General features: G+C 48.0%; 1 protein-coding gene across 1 annotated transcript; it reads right to left on the reverse strand.

The window, feature by feature from the left end:
• Positions 1-6,787: 6,787 nt before the first annotated feature.
• On the reverse strand, positions 6,788-14,741 carry LOC119954343 (slit homolog 1 protein-like). The gene is made up of 2 exons (XM_038779511.1): positions 14,706-14,741; positions 6,788-11,593 (listed from the first exon to the last, which is right to left on the reverse strand). The coding sequence occupies exon 2, from the start codon at positions 11,133-11,135 to the stop codon at positions 10,068-10,070; it is 1,068 nt and encodes a 355-aa protein (XP_038635439.1). The 5' UTR covers positions 11,136-11,593; positions 14,706-14,741; the 3' UTR covers positions 6,788-10,067.
• Between the last annotated feature and the right edge of the window lie 6,584 nt (positions 14,742-21,325).

The raw sequence follows: 21,325 nt of genomic DNA on the forward strand, positions 1-21,325 counted from the left end.
AACCCGCACATCTTTGGACTGTGGGAGGAAACCGGAGCACCCGGAGGAAACCCACGCACACACGGGGAGGACGTGCAGACTCCGCACAGACAGTGACCCAGCCGGGAACCGAACCTGGGACCCTGGAACTGTGAAGCATTGAAGCATTGAAGCTAACCACTATGCTACCGTGCTGCCCAATTACTTAGAATTGCATAGAAGCTGCAATGTGGAAACAACCATTTGAGAGGTGGTGGCTGAGGATCAAGAAGAAAAAGGAACTTGAACTTCAAGCTGGGTTTTCTTTCAGCTCTGACCATTCTTACCCTCAAATCCCTTTTTGTGGTTCTCTTCCAGGTTTTCAGTTTGCTAACGTCACGTTGTGTACCATGAGAAAGCCAGTAAAACTGGAGATGTGCCTCTTTGGATAGGTACCCAAGCAGGATATAATCGATAGATTTTTTTTTTTGATTTTTTAAAAAATAAATTTAGAGTACCCAATAATTTTTTCCAATTAAGGGGCAATTTAGCGTGGCCAATCCACCTACTCTGCACATTTTTGGGTTGTGGGGGCGAAACCCACGCAGACACGGGGAGAATGTGCAAACTCCACACGGACAGTGACCCAGAGCCGGGATCGAACCTGGGACCTCAGCGCCGTGAGGCGGTTGTGCTAACCACTAGGCCACCGTGCTGCCCATCGATAGATTTTTTAAAGTCCCTATTCTAGGCTTAAGGGATCGGAACAGTCTTTAGAAAATAACAGTTCATTCCATTAATAAATATGCTTTTTTTAAAAAAGCTTGTGCCTTCTTGTCTTTTGAAAGAAATTAACATTCAAAAGCTAAAAATAAAAACAACATAAGAGTTTAACTGTCAGATTCAGTTCAGTTTTTTCTTTTAAATTAAGGTTCACTTTTCCCCAAACAAATAGCCTATTAATTTTTCTTTTTAACTTTCCCAGTTGGGTACGTTACAGTCCTCGGGACTCAATGTTGAGTTTGGCAACTTTAGATTGTGTTCTTTCGCCTCCATCTTAGAGCCCTTTTTAAACTATCCCATACACATATTGCCTCAATGCAACCTCCCCTTACCCCGTCCCCTGCCCACCATGCCACCTGTCTTTTGTTCTTAAAGTTGCTACTTTTGTTGAAGTCTGTCACAGCTCTAACATGTTCTCCCTCGTTTCAAATCTGATGAAGAGTCAAAGGACTCTGTTATCTCTGCCTTCTCTCCTGATTGAAGCTGCTAGACCAGCTGAGTTTCTCCAGCGTCCTCTGTTCTTGTTTCAGAATTTAGCATTTGCAACATTTTACTTATTTTAGCTCAGTTGTTTTTGATAAACAATTTTATTAAGACATTTTGGCACAACAAACAACAACACAAAACAGTGTGCAAAAAAATCATTATAGTGCAAGAAAACCAGCTCCCCTCCTACAAGGACCAGCCTAACTACCCCCCTAATCTACATTACCCAAACCCCCCGCTGACGATTACATTTCCGTGAAGAAGTCAATAAATGGTTGCCACTTCCGGGCGAACCCTGACAGCGACCCTCTCAAAGCAAACTTAATTTTCTCCAGACCGAGAAAGCTCGCCATATCCGATAGCCAGGCCTCCGACTTCGGAGGTTTTGAGTCCCTCCATGCCAACAGAATCCGTCGCCGGGCTACCAGGGAAGCAAAGACCAAAACGTCAGCCCCACTCTCCTCCTGGACTCCCGGGTCCTCCTAAACCCCACAAAATAGCCACCTCTAGAGTCATCACCACCCATTTTCAGTACCCGGGAAATAACATCCGCGAACCCCTGCCAGGACACGGTTCGCTGGCCCTCCGAACATCTGGCACACCTGTCTTTCAATCCGAAATATTTACTCATTCGGGCCACTGTCATGTGGGCCTGGTGGAAAACCTTGAATTGAATCAGGCTGAGGCTGGCGCATGTTGCAGTCGCGTTTACCCTACTCAACGACCCCGCCCATAAGGTCTCTTCCAACTCATCCCCGAACTCCTCTTCCCACTTAAGCTTCAGCTCCTCGGTCTGTGTCACCTCTGCTCTCATAAGTTCTTTATATATATCCAAGACCCTCCCCTCCCCCACCCATCCTCTGGACACTACCCTGTCCTGGATCCCCCTAAGTGGCAGGTGTTGGAAGGACAGAATCTGTCTGCATAGAAAGTCCCGCACCTGCAAGTACCTGAACTCATTCCCTCGCGCCAGCCCAAATTTCTCCTGTAACGCCCTCATGCTCGGGAAGCTCCCTTCCAAGAACAAATCCTCCATCCTCTCAATCCCAGCCCTCCATCATGCTTGGAACCCACCGTCCATATTCCCTGGGGCAAACCGGTGATTGTTGCAAATTGGGGACCAAACCGATGCTCCCACTCCCCCAACGTGCCTTCTCCATTGGCCCCAGATCTGCAAAGTCGTCACCACTATGGGGCTGGTGGAGTACCTGGCCGGTAGGAGCGGCAGGGGTGCCATGACCAGGGCTGCCAAACTGGTGCCCCTGCACGAAGCAGCCTCCATTCGCCCCCAAACCGCCCTGCATCCCCCATCCACTTTCTTATCTTAGCTATGTCGGCCGCCCAGTAGTAGTTACTAAAGTTTGGCAGCGCCAGCCCCCCTTCCCCTCGATTCCTCTCAAGCATCAATCTTCGCACCCGCGGGGACTTCCCCGCCCACACAAATCCCATAATCATTTTATTGACCTTCTTGAAAAAAGACCACGGAATGAAAATGGGGAGACACTGGAAGACGAACAGGAATCTCGGGAAGATGGTCATTTTAACTGTCTGCACTCTCCCCGCTAGTGTCAGTGGGAGCACATCCTACCTCCGGAACTCAGCCCTCATTTGCTGCACCAACCGAGATAAGTTCAACTTGTGCAGGCGGCCCCAGTCCCGCGCCACCTGTATCCCTAAGTATCTAAAGCTGTCCCCTACTAGCCTTAATGGCAGTCCCCTCAATCTACCCATCTGGCCCCTCGCCTGGACTACAAACATCTCACTCTTTGCCATGTTCAGCGTGTACCCCGAGAACCGGCCGAATTCCTTAAGGATTCCCATGATTTCATCCATCCCAGCCACTGGATCCGTGATGAATAAGAGCAGGTCGTCGACATACAATAAAACTCCCACTACCCCACCCCCATATCAGCTCCTTCCAATCCGTAGAAGCTCTCAGGGCAATTGCCAGCGGTTCCTTGTCCCAATGTACAGTCTGAAATAGTCAGATGTCGTCCTATTCGCCCTCACACTCGCCTCCGGAGCCTAGTACAACAGTCTGACCCAGTTGATAAAGCCCTCCCCGAACCCAAATCGTCCCAGCACCTCCCACAGATAGTCCCACTCGACCCGGTCGAAAGCCTTCTCGGCATCCATTGCCACAACTACCTCTACCTCCCTACTCTCCGGGGCATCATGATCACATTCAGCAGCCTTCTTAGGTTGGCCACCAGCTGCCTGCCCTTGACGAACCCGGTTTGATCTTCCATAATGACGTCTGGCAGACAGTCCTCAATCCTAGCCGCCAAGAGCTTGGCCAGTATTTTAGCATCTACATTGAGCAGAGAGATCGGCCTATAGGACCCACATGCCTCTGGGTCTTTGTCCTGTTTTAGTATCAGGGAGATAGTGGCCTGTGACATCGTCGGGGGTAAAACCCCTCTGTCTCTTGCCTCATTAAAAACCCTAACCAGCACCAGCCCCACTATCTCGAAGAACGTTTTGTAAAACTCCACCGGATACCCATCCATTCCCCGGGGCTTTACCCGATTGCATGGCCCTCAAGCCCCTCAATATTTCTTTGGTCCTGATCGGAGCCCCTGACCTGTCTACCAATCCCATGCCCACTTTCGGGAAGGTCAGTCCATCCAGAAAGCGTCTCATCCCCTCCAGCCCCAGGGGGGGTTCCAAGGTATAAAGCTTACTATAGAAGTCCCTGAACACCTTGTTCAGCCCCGCCGGATCCGCTACCAAGTTTCCCCATCCCCCGTCGACTACCTTTCCTATTTCCCTGGCCACCTCTCTCTTCCTCAGTTGCTGTGCCAGCATTCTACTGGCTTTCTCCCCGTGCTCGTATATCGCACCCCTCACCTTCCTCAGCTGCTCCACAGCCTTACCTGTGGACAACACCCCAAACTCAGTCTGTAGCCTTCGTTGTTCCCTTAATAGCTCTGCCCTCGGGGTCTCCGCGTATCTCCTGTCTGTAAGATCTCCCTTATCAGTCGGTCCATTCCTGTCCTGTCCCTATGTGCTGTAATCATAATCAGCTCCCCTCTCACCACTGCCTTCAGCGCTTCCCACAGCACCGCAGCTGAGACTTCCCCTGTGTCATTGACCTGCAGGTAGTTTTGCATACATTTCCTCACCCTCTCGCACACCGCCTCGACCGCCACCAAACCGACCTCCAGCCTCCATTGAGGGCGCTGAAAATCTTCCTTGCAGACCTGCAGATCAACCCAGTGCGGGGCATGGCCCGAAATAGCGATCGCCAAATATTCTACGTCTGTCACCTCCGCTAGCAAATCCTTGCTTATGATGAAAAAATCAATTCAGGAATACACCTTATGGACATTGAATAGAACAAAAACTCCCTCCCCGTCGGCCGACTAGCCCTCCATGGATCAGCCCCCCCATTTGCTCCATAAACCCCCTCAGTTCTTTTGCCATTGCCTGCATCTTCCCATTCTTGAGCACGACCGGTCTAGGCTGGGGTCAAGGACTGTGTTAAAATCTCCTCCCATAATCAGCCTGTGGGAGTCCAGGTCAGGAATCTTTCCCAGCAGTCTCTTTATAAACTCCACATCATCCCAATTTGGGGCATACACATTGACCAAGACTACCCTCATCCCCTCAAGCTTGCCACTCACCATGACAAATCTGCCTCCCCCATCCGAGATTGTGCTGCCCGCCTCAAACTGCACCCGTTTATTGACCAAAATCGCAACCCCCCTGGTTTTAGAGTCCAGCTCCGAGTGGAAGACCTATCTAATCCAACCCTTCCTTAATCTGACCTGGTCAGCCACTTTCAGGTGGGTCTCCTGAAGCATTATTACGTCTGCCTTCAGTGCCCTCAGATGCGCGAACACCCGTGCCCTCTTTACCAGCCCGTTTAACCCTCTAATGTTCCAGGTGATCAGCCTGGTTGAGGGGCATCGTGCCCCGCCGATCAGCCATCTGATCAGCCATTCTTGGGGCCGCCCCCAGCCCCTATGTCGCGCTTTCCCCGGCCCGCCTTCTGGCAGCCCCCACCTCCGACCTCCTCCATGATCCCGCACATAAGTCCCTCCCTCGTCAGCAGAACAACTACCCCCCCCCCCCAGCAACAACACCCTGTAACCTAACTCCTGCCATAAACTAACTAAATACACACCCCCCACCTGGCTTTTATTTTAGCTCAGTTGGCAGAACAGCTGGTTTGGGATGCAGAGCGGGGCCGACAGCGCGTGTTCAATTCCCCTACCAGCTGAGGTCATTTATGAAGGCCCCAAACGCTCAATCTTGCCACTCGCCTGAGACGTGGTGATCCTCAAGTTAAATCACCAGCCGTCAGCTTTCCCAGTCAAAGGGGGGACTATGGCAATTTTACTTACTTTACTTTGTTACTTGCTTATTTTATGACTTACCCTTTTCTTTTGTCTCTCTGCATGTCGGCAGGGGAGACAACTTATCTGAAAATCTTTTTTCAGCTTTCAGCAGAATTGCTTTTAACTGGCCTGCAAATGATATGCAACAGTAGCCTGGGAGTAACAATCCCAGTTTGTTTCATATTTAATATTCAGAAGTCACAATGAAAACACATACATCAAAATGCATATCTTTTTCCTTGTTCTCAAAGGAATGTTTCATTATCAGCCAACATCCCATTCAGCAGTCCAGCTGAGATTTGTATAATGTACAAAGGTCTGTCTTAGTGACATATAATCCTGGCTTTTTATTCGGTCACCTTCCGTTTATTAATTTTGAATATTCTTCTCAAAAGTAAATTACTATCAGCTCAACACAAATGATTTTCTAAAGCTGAGCTAAATCGCTTGACAGGAATGGTTCAATGTAGCACTTGGTCATTCCGAACATTCAATCAAAAGAACATCCAGCCTTAATTAAATGCTGATTGCCTTTGTGTTGCAGTCTGACAGTTAAGCTCCATTTAATTGACGATCTGCAATAGCTATTACCTAATTATGGCCCGCAACAGGAGGGAAAAGGGCCAAATAACATGAACATTATTAAAATGATTGTTCGGGAAATTGTCAGAAAATTTCCTCTGAGCACTGTGTCTATCATTTGTCTATATACATCTCACATTTACTGCATCAATAGCATTGCCTAATTCTGCTGTACAATCATCAATATATTTTATAAAACTAATATTGGTACAAATTGATGCATATGTCGACGAAGCAGTTATACATACAGGTAGGTGTACATTTACACATTTGTGAATGCATGGTACAATTAAGGACAGATGTACATAAATATTTAGTTAGGGAATTGACATGGTACACCTAAATATACAATGTCATTTTGTTCTCTTTACATCAAACTCAATTGTTAGACTTCACTTTTAAATAATGTCCATCAAAAGACTAATTTTAGGATTTTAAAGAATGACTGAGGGTAAATGTTTCAAGAAATAACACACAAAAACATCTCAGATTTTTAACTGATATATTTAACAATGTAAGAAGTCTTACAACACCAGGTTAAAGTCCAACAGGTTTGTTTCAAACACGAGCTTTCGGAGCACTGCTCCCTCCTCAGGTGAATGATCTTCATTCACCTGAGGAAGGAGCAGTGCTCCGAAATCTCGTGTTTGAAACAAACCTGTTGGTCTTTAACCTGGTGTTGTAAGACTTCTTACTCTGCTCACCCCAGTCCAACGCCGGCATCATCATATTTAACAATGGTCATTGAATAGAGCAATTATGCAGGCCAGTTTCAGTTTTGCATTGAAGTAAAACATGTCATGTCCAGTAAAGGCATAAAGGTATTACTAATATTAAAGCTAAATTTTAAAAGTGGACACCAAATGCCATTTAAGGTGACTGGAGCATATCATGTGACTTGGCAGCATTTCATGTGACTTGGCAGTATGCAGTTCCAAACAGTTCTGAAACTCAAGAAAATACCCAATTACACATGGTCCATCACAAACCATTTATGAAATTCACACGTTCCTTTGTTAAGGAGGCATCATCAACAGAAAGGACCATGGATAATGGAGGTGCTAGACGAATATGAAATTATCTCATTGATCTTTCATCGTATTGGAATGGCTCCACATCTAAACATAAAGAACTTGGACAACTGAAGAGTGAAAAAACATACACAGGATGTTTCCTAGTACACCGCCTTATTTGAAAAGTAGACTTTGGTCTTGTAACAGGCGACATGGGCAAGGCAATTTTGTTTTGTCACAAGGTTTTAAAAATAACAGCAGCGGCTGTTCTGAGACAGATATCATCAGAAAGACCATCTAAGCCTATGAACCAGCTCCAAGACAATGAAGCCAAGGTAACGTACCAGCTGCATCTTGAAAGTGGGAGGACTCTTTCCTTGCCCCTCAACCGGCCCTCGCCCCCCCCCCCCCCCAACTCCAGGTCCATGCAAGAGCTGACATCCTGGCAATTCAACTGCAAGAAGCCTCACAGCATACTAAGAATCCTCTGCTTTTAAAAGACCTCCACTACAGCTTAAACATCAATTTATCCAAGAAACTATAGGCCTGCTGTAAAAGAGACTGAAATAATTACAGATTGTGATTATATTGTTGTTTTCTTCATCTGTATCTAATCTTTGTGTATGTGTGTGTGAGAGATAGTGTCTGTAAGGCATTACGTTTAAACCGTCAGGGTAAGTGTATACAAATAAATAATCTTCTTTATTTTTAAATTCTCCAAAAGCTTGCTGCTGCATTCATTGGGGCAAACTCCTCTGAAGTTAAGAAAACACAGTAACCTCACACATTGCAACACTTTGATCACAGATAACAACTAAATACATAAACTCTGTCTGTGACACATGTATTACAGGTTCATATGAAGTGACAGTCCTGCCAATGTTAGTAATGGGTATGCACAGCTGAAGGGGGAAGGCTTCTACTTTTTGAACTTCACACTTGTTGCAAAAAGTAAATTTGAAATCTCCTTACAAAAAGGTTGCTAAATTTTACCAGCAATCATTTTTTCCTTAGCAACGAGGTGGCTAAAATTAGGCTGAATTTGCACATTGGTACTGTAGAACAAAGCTCTGAGTATGCTCATACCCACAGCTGCAAAGAGCTCAATTTTCCCCAATGTAACTCAAAGACTATTGTTCCCCCACATTGACTAAGCAGCTACTAGTCTTAAATTGATACAACTGTGGTCAGATAATTTTGCCTTGCACATATAGCCCATTAACTTTGTTTTTGGTATTTCAGTTGCCTTTTAAGTTCCCTACACTACCCGAGCTAAGAGACTCAATTACCTCCAGTGCCCACTCTCTGGAGATAGCCAATGGCAGCAGACAAATCTGGTTCACTAATACCCTGTAGAGAAGGAAATCTGCTATCCTTACCTGGTCTGGCCTCCATGTGACTCCAGGCCCGCAGCGACATGGTTGACTGTTAAATGTCCTCTGAAATAGCTAAGCAAGCTAATTGGTTCAAGGGCAATTAGGGATGGGTAACATGCGCTGGCCTCGACAGTGACTGCCACATCCCATGAAAGAATTTTTAAAACTATTTTCATAGTCAATGCAAATTTAGGAGAGCACCAAGAAGAAAATGGGTCCAAAAAAAAAAGAAAAAGTAACATTTAGCCAATAAAATAAACAAACCTGTATCAGCTTTTAGGCAGGAGATGCAGGGATGAGGGACGGTGATGTTGAGGTGTGGAGAAGAACATTTTACGCATCAATTGATAATGGCCTGGAACTCATTGCTCATGGGAATGGTGGAAGCAGAGGACAATCAATATCTCATAAGGATGGGCACTTGAGAGCTACATGGACAGAGCATGGGGGAATGGATCTGATCGGACTATTATTCTACAGAGTTGCATGGACTCAATGGGCCAAATGGCCTTCTTCTTTGCCATATCTCAGTATGGATCTATGACAGCTTGGGATGGGGGGGGGGGGGGGGAATGAAATTTAGTTTCATTCCAGGTACATTCTGTCCTCTTGAGAAGGTTTTAAATTTAGAGTACCCAATTCATTTTTTTCCCCCCAATTAAGGGCAATTTATCGTCAACAATCCACCTACCCTGCACATCTTTGGCTTGTGGGGGCGAAACCCACACAAACACAGGGAGAATGTGCAAACTCCACACGGGCAGTGATCCAGGGCCGGGATCGAACCTGGGACCCCGGCGCCGTGAGGCAGCAGGGCGCCACCATGTTTTCCTTGAGAAGGTTAAACAAAACAGACCTAACCCTTACCCCAATGGTTCATGAATATTTGTCTTAATTCCATCAGGTCATAAAGATGAAACACAAACAGGTGAACAATGTCTAGGTGGTTAACTTCTCAGAAAGTGGTGACCCCAACTTATCATGAGCATTTCCTTGCACATTTATCCCTCATGGGACCATACATTAAGTCAATGTGATAGCTATTTGGCAATGGTCAACAGACTTCTGAATGAAACAATACCAGTGTGGTATACCACTGTTATCGTAGTTCCACTGTTGTTCCGCTCTTACCCACAGCGCTGTATATATTCTCTGCTACTGTTTGTTCCATTGTTACTCACTGTGTTATATATTGTTGTTCTTCCGTGGCTCCACCCCACTGGGTGTTATATATAGTTGACTGATCTGTAGCCCTGTCTCCAGTCTGGGTTCAGCAGCCGACAAGCTACATCTTAGAGTATTAAATTGATGCACCATCAATTACACACGAGGCAAGTTGTAGAAAACGAAGTAATGGTTTTAATACTCTAAGATGTAGCCTGTCGGCTGCTGAACCCAGACTGGAGACAGGGCTACAGATCAGTCAACTATATATAACACCCAGTGGGGCGGAGAGCAATGCAAGAACAATGGAACTACAATAACAGTGGTTCACCACAACCAGTCTGTTTCTTCCCCCTTGAAGGTCACTTCTCCTGGGAGTCGAAGGGCCCCTCGCTGTCATTCCAGCTCTTGTTGGTGTTCTTCTTTCGGTTCCTCTCGGCCATGACGATGGCCGCGATGACGGTGACCAGCACGGTGCCGGTTATCACCAGCACAGTGGCGGTCTCGGCGATGCACAGCTGCGAGTCGACGGCCACCAGCAGGTACCCGCTCAGCTGCCCGGGGGCCGAGCAGCTGATGTTGCCGTAGTCGTCCACGTGCAGGTGGCGGACACTCAGGATCTTGCCGAACACCCTCTGGAGGTCACAGTCGCACGTCCAGCGGTTGTCGGCGAGCAGAAGGTGGGTGCCCTGCGTCTGGATACTCAGGAAGGTCTTGAAGTTGATGTGGCCCAGGCGGTTGCCGCTCAGGCCCAGCAGGCTCAGGCTGCGCAGGGAGGCGAAGGCCTCGGCCTGGATGGCGGTAATGTTGTTGTCTTCCAGGTGCAGGGCCTCCAGACCCTGAAGCATGAGGAAGAAGCCCGCCTCGACCACCTGCAGCCGGTTGCTCTGGAGGAGCAGGTGGCGGAGTTTGTACAGGCCTCTGAAAACCCCCGTCTCCATGGAGACGATCCTGTTGGCGCTCAGGTCCAGTTTCTCCAGGCTCTCCAGGTGCGTCATGCTGCTGCGCTGCAGGTGCTCCAGGCGGTTGTCGGACAGCCTCAGCTCCAGCAAGCGCTGCAGGCCGTCCGAGAAATCGGCCGGCAGCTGCCCGACGCGGTTCCCGCCCAGGTCCAGCTTCTCCAGGAAGGGCAAGGAGCCGAAAGCCCCCGGGTGGATGCGCTGCACCCGGTTGCAGGCCAGCAGGACGATCCTCATGGACCACAGCCCCCCGAAGGCAGTGGCGGGGATCTCGCTCAGGTTGTTGAGCCTGAAATCCAGCATCCAAGTGCCGTGCGGGACGTCCCTGGGGATGTGGGCCAAGGAGCGACCTTTGCAGTCCACGAAGTGGGAGGAATCGAAGCAGGAGCAACGGTGGGGACACATTTTGAGCCCATTCGTCTTCAGCACGCTGACCAACACCCCGAGGCAACTGAGAACCACTGGGTGCATCCTGTCCTCACTGTTCAGCAGACCAATCGCCCAGGACAATACAAATTTAGGAGACGGGGGATAAATGTCAAACCAAGGTGGCTAAAGGTTTAGAAAGCCCACCTCGGATATACATTGATGGCAACTTGCTTTTCCCATCGAATCACCTTGACCAAGTCTTGCAAAATGATTGAATCACTGAGGTTGGGTCATGCAGACGTTGACTCCCTTCTCTCTCCACAGATGCTGTCAGACCTGCTGAGATTGCCCAGTATTTTCCGTTTATATTTCAGATTCCAGCATCCACAGTCATTTGCTTTTATCATCGAGCTTGTGTGACTTTCATCTTTTTGTCTTCTTCATGTGGCAGTAGCCTGTCTTTTAACTGGTGACAGGATGGCTCTGTCACCCTTTTGACCGCTTCATCATCACTGGGGAGGGGGAGGGATGTCCACTCCCAGCTTTGTCCCCGAGGGCCACTGTAACAGTGAGTAAAACAATACATTTCTTAAAAGGGGTTAGATGGACTTCAAACCGAAGGCCCAGACACAGGTTCAAATGTAAATTCAATTAATTAATAACTCTGAAATTGAAAACTGGTCTGGGTAATGAATGCGGTATATATAGCTTTTTAAAAGTCTGACTCACTAGTGTCCTCCTTGGCTGGCCCGTGTGACTACAAACCCACAGCAATGACCCTCAACTACTCTGAATATTGCCCCCTAGAGTAGAGTCAACGTGTCCACATCATGCTCCAGGTTCAGCCTTATACAATTTAAGGTCGTTCACTGGGCACACTTGACAGTGGCCCGGATGAGCAGGTTCTTTGGGATAGAAGACAGGTGTGCGAGGTATGCGGGAGGACCAACAAACCATGTTCATATGTTCTGGGTATGCCCAAAGCCTAGGGGATTCTGGCAGGGGTTTTGCAGATGTCATGTCCACGGTGTTAAAAACAAGGGTGGCACCGAGTCCAGAGCTGGCGATTTTTGGAGTGTCGGAAGATCCGGGAATCCAGGAGGAGAAAGAGGCAGACGTTCTGGCCTTTGCCTCCCTGGTAGTACGCAGACGGATACTATTAGCTTGGAGGGACTCAAAGCCCCTGAAGTCAGAGACCTGGCTCACTGACATGGCTAGTTTTCTCTGTCTGGGGAAAATCAAGTTCACCCTGAGAGGGTGAACGTCAGGGTCTGTCCGGACCGGGTGGTAGCCGTTCGTCGACTTCTTTGCGGAAAATTAACTGTCAGCGGGGGGGGGGGGGTTAGATTAGATTAGTGTGTAAGAAAGGTGGGATCTGTGAGGGAGGAAGACGGCCTTTGCACTATGTTTATATTTGTATGTACACTGTTTTTTTGTTATTGTTACAAAATCACAAATACCTCAATAAAATGTTTTATAAAAAAATACACTATACAAATCATTATTCCCTACCGGTATGTTGTATAGTTTTGGGGCACATTTATTTGGGACTGCCCAGATTTTAAGGACCAGGAGGTGATTCCCAGAGTTCTACCAGGGATGGGAAGCATCTAAAGAAACTGAGGCACTTTTCAATAGAACAAAGAGGCTTTGATTTTTTTTTTTCCAATTAAGGGGGACTGTAACATGGCAAATTCACCTATCCTGCACAAGACAAGACCCACGTGGAAAGACCCACGCAGACACGGGAGAATGTGCAAACTCCACATGGACAGTGACCTGGGCCCAGGATCGAACCTGGGACCTCGGCACCGAGAGGCAGGAGTGCTAACCACTGCACCACCGTGCCACCTGGGATGTTTAGATAAATTAAAATCAGCAAAAGCTATTTTCAGCAGTTAGTGAGTCAATAGCTAGAACATAGAAATTTGAGATCACTAAAAGAATAAAGCAAATGGTTTGTAGATTTCTTTCTTACACAGCGAGTATTAGACATTGGATATTCCAATAGAAATAGCAGCTTCTATAGCAGCATCAAATTGAGACTTTGATAAACATTTGAAAAAGGAAATGCAAAATGGTTGGGGAAGGATAGGTGAATTGTCCAAGTGGATAGCCCTTTCACAACATCTCATGGATACAATGATCCCAATGGGGATGTACAATAATGTGATTGTAGTCTGGGTATTGGGGGCCAGTTTGGCTCAGTTGGCTGGACAGTTCTTTGTGATGCAGAGTGATGCCATCAGCATGGGTTCAATTCCTGTAACCAGCTGAGGTTATTCATTATTTTCTCAACCTTGCCCCTCGCCTGAGGTGTGGTGATCCTCCGGTTAAATTACCTCAAAGGGGAAAGCAGCCTCTGGTCATCTGGGATTATGGCCACTTTATTTCTAGTCTGGGTGCTCTGTATCTTTGACCAGTAAGATGTAATAGGAATGTATCATTTAGGGCAGCACGGTAGCATTGTGGATAGCACAATCGCTTCACAGCTCCAGGGTCCCAGGTTCGATTCCGGCTTGGGTCACTGTCTGTGTGGAGTCTGCACATCCTCCCCGTGTGTGCGTGGGTTTCCTCCGGGTGCTCCGGTTTCCTCCCACGGTCCAAAGATGTGCAGGTTAGGTGGATTGGCCATGATAAATTGCCCTTAGTGTCCAAAATTGCCCTTAGTGTTGGGTGGGGTTACTGGGTTATGGGGATAGGGTGGAGGTGTTAACCTTGGGTAGGGTGCTCTTTCCAGGAGCTGGTGCAGACTCGATGGGCCGAATGGCCTCCTTCTGCACTGTAAATTCTATGGTAAAAATGAAGCCATGGTTGATGGCGACTTTGATGTTTTTGAATTTCAGAACTTAACAAGAAAATTAATGTACTCCATTCCAGTGCTGCAGGTTGTTTGTCGATAAACCTCTGATTTCCATACAAGACAATTTCCAGAAACAGAATGGTACTGATAAGGAAAAACCCTCTGCAATGTGAACTTTTGACTAGCCATCACGCGATTTTGTGCAGCCAACAGCTTTTAAAAGAAAAGGGGCAGGTTGAAACATTAATCTTTGGTGAGGCATTTCTCTCTTCAAACTCCAGATGTACTCTGTAAATGACATTTTGCATTTATACATTTTTGAACAAAAGTTGAAGGCGCCTCTATAATTTTTTCTTGCAGTGCCAGTGGCTGTTATCCAGATAAACACTGCATTAGGTAAAAGCTACTGGGGATTTTGATGTATATCGACGTTTTGCTTTTAATCTCAACAAGTCATCCAAATTGTCAGCAGCCTCTCATTTAAATATATATGATTCCCCCTTGTAACATGCTGTTTCAGATCAATTCTGACCAATATGGAATGTTTGCTTATGCTTCGTTTAACAACCATCCATCCAATAAAAATAAATACAGCAGATTAATTATATATCTCCTCCTCCCTTTTGAGTCTAAGTTAATAAACCTTTGCTTCTTATTTTTCCGGGTCTGTGTCGGAAACACAAACTTATCTGCTCTCTCCACAGATGACCCATTGTGTCTTTCCAGCATTTCGTATTTAGTTCAGATTTATAGCACGTGCAATATTTTACTTTCACCTTGTCAATATTACAACTGCAAAGGATTACACAAAGGTAACTAGAGCTGGCTATCTCAATACAGATATGATGGCAGCCTGGGTTATCACTTACCCACTCTGCAGGGTGGATGCTCTTCCTGATCTGAAGGTTCTGCTTTAATGCTGATGGCTTTATAAAGCTGAGACCGTCACATGTGAAATTTCTTCCAATGAACTTCTGCTTTCTGCTAATATGCCCTTCTGTTGTGACCATATAAAATGTTATACCTGGAGAATTCTATCTTCACACTGACTTCTCGTCAATTGAGATTTATTATTGAAAGGCCAGGCACTTTACAGCTGCCATCACACAATATTAACAAGTTGCAGCCATATAATAAAGAACCTTCTCTAAGAAGCATTGTCATTTACCAATGTACAGTTACAGGAAAGATCTGAAAAATTAGGCAAGAAATTTTTGTCCAGTTTTGACACACTGGTCGCAGAAATGTCCGCAAACTGATGCAGGAAAACAATCTCACATGAAACCTACCTCAGCTGATGAGGTATTTAAATTCAGTTGGCTAGGCAGCTGGTTCATGATGCAAAGCGAGGCCAGCAGCGTGGGTTCAATTCCCGTACCGGTTGAGGTTATTCATGAAGGCACCTGAGATGTGGTGGTCCTCAGGTTAAATCACCACCAGTCAGCTCTCCCCCTCAAAAGAGGAAAGCAGCCTCTGGTCATTGGGGACTATGGCGATTTTACTTAACTAGTATTCTAAAAGTTACAATACAGAACATCTTAATTAGGGTGGGGAAAAAAACTGAAAACTCAACTTGCAAATTATTGAGACATTTGCAGAAATAATATTGAAGAAACCAAAATCTATACAATAGATTTGGTTTTGACACTTCCAAGCTTTCAAGTATCATGCCGATATCTTCTCATAGAACCAGGTTTAATTGCAAATCAATTAAATAGCAAAAGTTTTGTACATTGCATCCACTTCACATTCAGGGGGACTGAACACACAGGTAATCAGCTGGCCAACACTCAAAATGACACAAGATCACAAAATTGACAGTAAATGGAACATCTTGGGTTCAAAAGAAAATCCAGCAGATTCCAGCTGTCAAATAAAGAAGTCATATAATCAAGTTGGAATCCAGAGAGAAGAGTTTGGATTAAGAAAGGACAGATAAACCTGGTAGGGACAATAAATAAATGGCGGTAAAGAAGATCCAGCATAAACAATTACATTGGGCAAAATTCTTAACCTTGGCTCTTAGTCAATGACAAAAACCAATTCCTTTCTTAAAAGATCTATTTTTATATTCAGCACAGCATGAAATCAAATACCAATTGAACCTGGGCACATCAGGAAATTTGAATCCATTTAGCATTATGCATGATCACAAGGTTTCCCCAGACAGCTATAAACAGATTGTTTTCCTACTTCCATCAAATTGAAACATAATCTTGATACATCCTTGCTAATACCAACTAATGCATTCGTCCTCCAGGTCTCGATATTAGAAAATTAAAAGGAGTTGTGTAATGCACTGAGTTGAAACTGATCTCCATTTGACATTTGAAATTAAATTCTAAATTCAAACCATACCAATTAAAAAGCATAGCAGCAGTAAAGTAATAAACACTCCAATTATGCTTAATGAACCATTCCAACATAAACAAGAGTTGAAATTATTGTTGGTGATGCCATCATAAGAACATTTCACACTTTCTAAAATTCTGTTTCGCTCAGGGGTGTTAACTCATCTAAGATGTAAACAATCAATGCTTCTTTTAAAACAATGTCTTAAGTACTCATATGAACAATTGCTAACAATAATTTTGACCCTACATTGGTTATGAAGTTTTCCTCAACTATTGTAAGTTCTACTTTGTAATTGACTGTATTTCGCCTTATTTTGTTGTTGATATCAGGTTGTAATCAACAGTGATTAAATGGCTAATGTTTCAACTGTACCCAAGTTTAGCATCTATTTCCTGTCATGTCACAATCGTTGGGCGGCACGGTGGTGCAGTGGTTAGCACTGCTGCCTATGGCACTGAGGACCCGGGTTGGATCCCGGCCCAGGGTCACTCTCTGGGTGGAGTTTGCACATACTTCCCGTGTCTGCGTGGGTTTCACCCCCCCAACCCAAAGATGTGCAGGTTAGACGATTGTCCACACTAAATTGCCCCTTAATTGTAAAAAAATAATTGGTACTCCAAATCTATAAAAGGAAATGTCACTATCGTTGTCCACGTCTCAAGCTGACTTTGACACTCAACTTATTCTGGAATTTATGGATCTAAGAAATTGCTGAAATTGGATTTGACTGGTTGTTACGTGTATTGAGGTGAGTAACTTGACTGTGTTCCTCACCCTTCATATCATACTATACATAGTCATAGTTTTAAAAAATTCATTTATGGGATGTGGACGTCGCTGGTTATGTCAGCATTCAGTGCTCATCCCTAGTTGTCTTCAGAAGGTGGTGGTGAGTTGCTTCTTGAACAGCTGAAGTCCCTGGGGTGTAGGTATACCCACTGTGCTCTTAGGGAGGGAGTTCCAGGATTTAGCCCCAGTGATAGTGAAGGAACGGTGATATATTGCCAAGTCAGGGTGGTGACTTTGAGGGGGACCTCCAGATGGTGGAGTTCTCAGGTATCTGCTGCTCTTGCCCTTCAAGACGGTAGTGGTTATGGGTTTGGAAGATGCTGCCTAAAGAACCTTGGTGAGTTCCTGCAGTGCTTGTAGATGTGCACAGGCTGCCACTGTTCGTCGGTGGTGGAGGGAGGAGGAGCAATCAAGTGGGCTGCTTTGTCCTGGATGGTGCCGGGTTTCTTGAGTGTGTTGGAGCTGCGCTCATCCAGGCAAGTGGAGAATATTCCATTACGCTCCTGACTTGTATATGGTTGTGGTGATCTCTATCACTGTATATATGTGTGTGCTTGCATTAGGGGATGTATGACAGTACCTGTATTACAGGTTTGCTGGTAAGCCCCTGCCGGCTAGCTCCGCCCCAAGGGAGCTGTATAAATCTGCGTGAGTTTCCCTGAGATGCCATTCTACAGCTGCAGCCAGAGGAATAGCATCTCTCTGTAATAAAGCCTCTCTTGTACCTCATCGAGTCTTTCGTGTGCAATTGTTAGCGCCACAATTTATTACAGTGATATTTTCCAACACCATGGACATCAGAATGAAGCCTGATCGCCTGCAGCTGGATCCGCAGTCGCCACACGCCAGGAAAAACTTTAACCACTGGCTGGCTGTTTTCGAGGCCTACATCTCCTCAGCGGACACTGAACCATCGGAGGCTCAGAAGGTACAACTCCTTTACTCTAGACTGAGCTCCAGCGTGTTCCTGCTGATTCGGGACACACCTACCTACGCCCGGGCCATGGAACTGCTCAAAGAGAATTACGCTCAATCGTCGAACACTCTGTTTGCGAGACATGTACTCTCCACTCGCGTTCAACAACCGGGTGAGTCGATTGAGGACTTCTGGCGTGCCCTTATCCCTCTAGTACGGGACTGCGACTGCCAGGCCGTCATGGCCGCGGAACATTCGAATCTACTCATGCGGGATGCATTTGTAACGGGTATTGCATCGGACCCCATCCGGCAACAACTGCTGGAAGGGGCAACAACTGGTGGAAGGGGCTGCTCTCGATCTTGCGGCAACAAAGACCTTAGCGCTCTCAATGACGGCCGCTACCCATAATTTGCAATCCTACCCCTCCAGCCGCCCGGCCCACCCATCCTACCCCGTGGACCCCGCAACCGACCCCCCTGACTGGGGCCGTTCCCGCGCAGTATGCCTGCGCTGCTCGCTGCACCACGCATCCTGGGGGTCCCCGCTGCTACTTCTGCGGTCAGCAGAAGCACCCCCGTCAGCGCTGCCCGGCCTGCACCGCGACCTGCAAGTCTTGTCGCAAGAAAGGCCACTATGCAGCGGTGTGTCAGTCCCGCGCAGTTGCCGCTATCGCGCCCGAACTCCCCCTTCCCCGCAGCCGATCGCGCAATAGGCCCTGCCATCCAACGGCCCCGGGGCCACGTGTGATCAGTGGGCACCGCCATCTTCCTTCCCCGCAGGTACTCCAGACGTCGCCATTTTGTCCTCCCCTCGGAACTGGACCACGGGACCCGGGTCGCTGCCGCTACTCATCGGACTCGTCGGACTCTTCGGTCATTCGCCTGCTACACGCCCTCCATGATGCTCGACCAATCCCGTCCTCGCAACCTGGCTACCGCTTCTACGACGGTGCTTGTTAACGGCCACGCGACTTCCTGCCTCATTGACTCCGGGAGCACAGGCAGTTTCATCCATCCGGACACGGTAAGGCGCTGCTCCCTCGCGGTCCATCCCACCAACCAGCGGATCTCCCTGGCCTCCGGATCCCACTCTGTCCCAATCCGGGGCTTCTGTCTGGTTAAACTCACCATACAGGGCATTGAATTTAACCGTTTCCACCTGTACATTCACCACAACCTCTGTGCGACACTTTTACTGGGCCTGGACTTCCAATGTAATCTCCAGAGCCTCACCCTCAAATTCGGCGGACCCCTACCTCCCCTCACCGTTTGCGGCCTCATGACCCTCAAGGTTGACCCTCCCTCCCTCTTTGCCAATCTGACTGCAGATTGCAAGCCCATCGCCATCAGGAGCAGACGGTACAGCACCCAGGACAAGACCTTCATCAGGTCCGAGGTCCAGCGGCTGCTTCGGGAGGGTATTATCGAGGCCAGCAACAGTCCCTGGAGAGCTCAAGTGGTGGTGGTTAAAACTGGGGAGAAACACAGGATGGTCATGGACTACAGCCAGACCATCAAGCGGTACATGCAGCTCGACGCGTACCCCCTCCTTCGCATATCTGATATGGTCAATCAGATTGCACAGTACCGGGTCTTCACGACAATTGACCTGAAGTCCGCCTACCACCAGCTTCCCATCTGTAAATCGGACCGTCCCTACACTGCCTTCAAGGCGGACGGTCGACTGTATCAATTTCCAAGGGTTCCCTTCGGCGTCACTAACGGAGTCTCAGTTTTTCAGCGAGAAATGGACCGAAAGGTCGACCGGTACGGACTGCGGGCCACGTTTCCGTACTCAGACAATGTCACCATCTGCGGCCATGACCAGCAGGACCACGACGCCAACCTTGCTAAATTTCTCCACACCGCATCTCTCCTCAACCTCACGTATAACAAGGAGAAGTGCGTGTTCCGCACAGACCGCTCAGCCATCCTCGGCTACGTAGTCCAGAACGGACTACTGGGGCCCGATCCCGACTGCATGTGCCCCCTCATGGATCTTCCCTTCCCCACTGCCCCAAGGTTCTCAAACGCTGCCTGGGGTTCTTTTCTTACTACGTCCAGTGGATCCCACAATACGCGGACAATGCCCGCCCACTAATCCAGTCCACAAAATTTCCCCTCACGGCCGAGGCACAACAGACCTTCGCTCGTATTCGCTCGGACATAGCCAAGGCCGGGATGCACGCAGTAGACGAGACACTGCCCTTCCAAGTAGAGAGCAACGCTTCAGATGTCGCCCTTGCCGCCACTCGTAACAAGGCAGGCAGACCCGTGGCATTCTTTTCCCGCACCCTCCATGCCTCCGAAATTCGACATTCGTCTGTTGAAAAGGAGGCCCGGGCAATCGTTGAAGCGGTGCGGCACTGGAGGCATTACCTTGCCGGCAGGGGATTCACTTTCCTCACTGACCAACGGTTGGTAGCCTTCATGTTTAACAACACGCAGCGGGGCAAGATCAAGAACGACAAAATCTTGCGGTGGAGAATCGAGCTCTCCACCTATAATTACGAGATCTTGTATCGCCCCGGCAAGCTCAACGAGCCCCCAGACGCCCTCTCCCGAGGTACATGTGCCAGCGCAGAAGTGTACCTGCTCCGTGCTGAGTCTTTGCCATCCGGGGGTCACTCGGTTGTACCATCTGGTCAAAGCCCACAATCTGCCCTACTCCGTCGAGGAAGTACGGACAGTCACCAGAGACTGCCAGGTCTGTGCCGAGTGCAAGCCGCACTTTTACCGGCCAGACCGTGCGCGCCTGGTGAAAGCGTTCCGCCCCTTTGAACGCCTCAGTGTGGATTTCAAAGGGCCCCTCTCCTCCACCGACCGCAACACCTACATCCTTCGTGTGGTCGATGAATTCTCTAGGTTCCCCTTCGCCATCCCATGCCCGGATATGACGTCTACCACCGTCATCAAGGCCCTTTATTCCATATTCGCTCTGTTCGGTTTCCCCGACTACATCCACAGTGACAGGGGATCCTCGTTCATGAGTAATGAGCTGCGTCAGTTCCTGCTCAGCAGGGGTATCGCCTCCAGCAGGACGACCAGCTACAACCCCCGGGGAAACGGGCAGGTGGAGAGGGAGAACGGGACGGTGTGGAGGGCTGTCCAGCTGGCCCTACGGCCCAGGAGCCTCCCAGCCGCTCGCTGACAGCAGGTCCTCCCTGACGCGCTCCATTCCATTCGATCATTGCTGTGCACCGCGACTAACAATACACCCCATGAACGTGTTTTCGCCTTCCCTAGGAATTCTACATCCGGGGTGTCGCTCCAGACTTGGCTCGCTGCTCCAGGCCCAGTCCTTCTTCGTAGGCATGTCAGGCTCCACAAGGCAGACCCTCTGGTGGACATGGTACGCCTGCTCCACGCGAACCCGCAATATGCCTACGTGGAGTTCCCCGACGGCCACCAGGATACAGTCTCGCTC

This window comes from Scyliorhinus canicula, chromosome 19, assembly GCF_902713615.1.
Source record: "Scyliorhinus canicula chromosome 19, sScyCan1.1, whole genome shotgun sequence".
NCBI lineage: Eukaryota > Metazoa > Chordata > Chondrichthyes > Carcharhiniformes > Scyliorhinidae > Scyliorhinus > Scyliorhinus canicula.